Below are 3,676 nucleotides of genomic sequence, written 5' to 3' on the forward strand. Positions count from 1 at the left end.
TGTGTGTGTGTGTGTGTGTGTGTGTGTGAGAGAAAGAGATGCTATTGTCGGAAATTAGTATTTTGCATGAATTGTTGCACACAAACAGTACAGGGACAATCAGCAGCACTAGTGGTCAAATCTCCCAGTGCATCTTTAAACAAGAAGTCCAAAGAAATGCACAGAGCAGTACTTTGTTTATTAAAACAATAATGGTAAAGTTGAGCCTCAACAATGAACAGTGACTACCTAGTAGTGCTTACAAGGAGCATGCTTTCTAAGTTGGATATGGGACAAAAGGAAATACTGTAAGGTTGATTTGAAGTCTCATTAGACCACTTTACAGAAATGAGACATTCCTTGGATGTAATAGGAGCAACTCTTTTAGCTGCTGACGCCATCCAGACCTAACAAAGTTTCTTTTTGTTTCCAGATTCAAGGAGGGGACCCCACTGGCACCGGCACAGGTAAGATGAGGACTGGACTTTAACCACATTTTGAATTACATAACATCCCTCTGTTGAATTATTAATAGTTCCTTTTTGGAAGCTTTGCGTAAATACTGCTTGCAACTCAAGATGCAAGTGAAGAGTGTTACTAAATATACTCTGTGAAGGCACATAGGAGTACAGACAACACACACAAAGACAGAGAGATGATGTAAATGGATGAAGGCTGAGTGTAAGGATGTGGAGAACATTCAATAAACCAGCATTTGGTTGTGTTTTTAAAAGGCCGCTCAGTGTAATTGACTGCAAGGCCTCATACGGTTAATTTCCTGCCTTCATGTGATCTGTGCTGCTGAGAGTTTGCAGCACAGTGTGTGCTTTGTGTCTCTGGGCGTCTGAACACTACACAAAATGCGTCGTCCACCATGACAGATTTATGAAGGTGCAGAATTTCTGGCCTCTGGATAAAGATTTTCCTCATCACCTGGACTGAACAACGTGTGCACACAACTCATGAATACCTGCTTTTAAAGACGGCTTTCTCCATAGTGGCACAGTCCTGTAACATGCCGTAGTGGTGCAGTTACTAGCATGTCATTGTGTGCACCATCAAGAACAAAAAACTCTACTAATGCAGCTGCCATGAAGCTTTGGGCTCATGTCACCCATTTTCATGTTTTCATGTATGTTTGAAATATCGTTTCAACTTGTGCAGATCAAAGCAGAGTGACACATTTTCTTTGATATTCTGCTGTTTGAAGAGGTAATTTGTCTGTCCACATTTAGTGATAAAGTTGAACACCAGATGCAGGAGCACTAGAGGAAAAAAAGCGATGGACGATCAGTGATTTGAGTGGGGTTTTTTTTAGCAGGGGATAGAGATGGCAAAACATGATAATGAACCTACAGAAATTGCCCACACAGTTTGAGTGAATCCTCTTACACATGCAGGCAGACTGCTCACTGTAGCGTTACCACTTTCCACAAGTTCAGAGGAGTCTCATTTATCTCAAACGCTTTAAAACCAGATGGTTTGGTAGTGAGAAAAATGTATTAAACATTGAGTTTGAAAAGAAATCCCAAGACACATTCAACATACAAAACGAGAGAGGCACATGCTCACATATTTTGAAGAAACTTGAGTGAAGATAATTACCTCTTCTGAAGAGTTCATCATGTTTTTTTTTAATCCTCCGTGTCCTCCTTGGCTATGTAGAAACTGTGTGGAAGAGGGGACGGGTGAAGCACGGTCACGGAAGGCTTGTATCATGTGGATGCACCGACAGAATTTTTGTCATTACTTAGAATTCCTCATGGGGGAGACATAAACTACGCCCTATAGCTTTAATATCAGATGGAATCCAGTTTAATTTATTGGTTAACTCTTAGGTGTGAATTAATTTCCCCTTTTAATCCTCTCCTCCCCTCCCCACCTTCATTTGTGATACAGTCGTACTTTAAAATGTCAGCAATGATAAATTGATAAATTGTGCAGAAATACCACCAGGGAAGTTGACAGCTGCAGAAAGCCTCTGAAGGGTTGATAGGTTGGTTTGCATTTACACTTCAGCATGAGCATGCACATACAGCACATACTGTACTAATGTACACACAGTTTCATGCACTGCACACCTACACCAGCTGGCAGGACAGTGAAACACACCTCGGGCCTATAAATCCTCTCTTGCTGCCTGGAGCCAATAAGCTCCTGCAGTGCGTATTCCTGTATACTCATCTTGATGATTCTTAATGATTAAGTCAGTCTAATTAATGATTCACAGCGGAAGGCTCTCAACATGGCTCCATGTGCAAGGGCAAACTCATGTCTCATGAAAATACACAGTGCCTAATTTTAGGGCAGTAATTTGAATACATGGTCCTGGTAGAGCCAGTAATTTGCGTTGTTTTCATACAAACTAAATAATTTTAATGGGTTTGATTTATATTTTGCAATATAAAAAATCTAACCTTGTGCAATGGAACTGAAAATTAAACACTATATGAACTCAATCGTATTAGTTTTACTCCCAAAAGTGTACTCATTTCTGTTTAACGTACTGTACATTAAATCCCAGATGAAGCAATTAAGTGACCGTGTGAAAGGTCAGCGGACTTCTGCTTAAAAGTGCCCACATAATGACTTTCTCTAACGGGCAAAAGGCCTTGTCCTACCAGCAGCATCATCCACATCAATTTCTCCAAAGCTGTTTGAGTTGATTTCAAGTGAGAAGTGTTTGTCAAACCAAGTTTAAAGTCTCCTTTCTTCTGAACAAGGATGTTTTTGTTCATACATTTAAAGTGCTCTGTGGAGCTTTCTTGTAAATGACCTCACTTATTTGGACATCCACTTTGTTTCCTACCAAAACTCATTGAGGCCATGTTAAAGGTCCAATGGCATGAAAATGTCACTTTGAGGTTTTTAACATTGATGTGAATTGCCCCAGCCTGTCTATGGTCCCCCAGTAGCCCGGGGTATCCTGCTCTGCCTTTGAGAAAATGAAAGCTCAGATGGGCTGATCTGGAATCTTGCTCCTTTTGATGTCATAAGGGGAAAGGTCCCCCCCCCCCCCCCCCCCCCCCCTTCTCGCCTTTGCCTGCCCAGAGAATTTGGCCCACCCATGGGAAAGAGAGAGAGACACATCATGGCTTGCAAACAAGCAAGGCATTGTTTGCAGGCCAATAGCATTTAAAGCTATAGACACAGAAATGGCTTTTTTCAGTAGCCACAGCCGAACTGGCACGCGCAAATGGGCCATGAACACCCTAACTATTTATACTCCCGCATGGTGGTTGCTACACTAGTTGCAGTCTTCTCTTGAACAGAGGTGGTGCTAATGAGGAAAGGCTGCCGACTTTGATATTTCTACAGACTAGAAGAAGAATAAAAAGGTAAACAACAGCAGAACTGGCAGCAGCTTTGTCGTCAGGGCTTCAATTTGATTTGATGACCTAATTAGCAGATCAAGCCTTTCATTTGCGATAAAATAACTCCTCTTAACCCAGTAAGTTTACAAAAAGAGAGTCCCGGCATTTGGTTACCCTCGAGCTTGTTCAGGCTTCCTGTTCTCACTTTGTTGTGCACCATTGGGGGAAAAAAAAATAAAGTGTTGCGCCAGCGAGATCTACGTCATTTTGACATCACATTGCCGTACGGCACCTCAGGTGCGGCTAGTATGCCGCACATCCTAAGGAAAGCTCATTGTGGGACTGGCTCTAATGGCTTTAATTCTGCACCAAGGCTGAATTTT

General features: G+C 41.9%; 1 protein-coding gene across 1 annotated transcript in view; it reads left to right on the forward strand.

Annotated features, from left to right (window-relative positions):
* Positions 1-3,676, forward strand: part of ppil2 (peptidylprolyl isomerase (cyclophilin)-like 2) — a 30,630-nt gene that overhangs the window by 17,337 nt on the left and 9,617 nt on the right. The window contains exon 14 of the mRNA XM_032517216.1: positions 413-446. Coding sequence (XP_032373107.1) covers positions 413-446 — 34 coding nt within the window. The remainder of the gene's footprint in view (positions 1-412; positions 447-3,676) is intronic.

Source organism: Etheostoma spectabile, chromosome 5, assembly GCF_008692095.1.
Source record: "Etheostoma spectabile isolate EspeVRDwgs_2016 chromosome 5, UIUC_Espe_1.0, whole genome shotgun sequence".
In the NCBI taxonomy this organism is placed as follows: domain Eukaryota; kingdom Metazoa; phylum Chordata; class Actinopteri; order Perciformes; family Percidae; genus Etheostoma; species Etheostoma spectabile.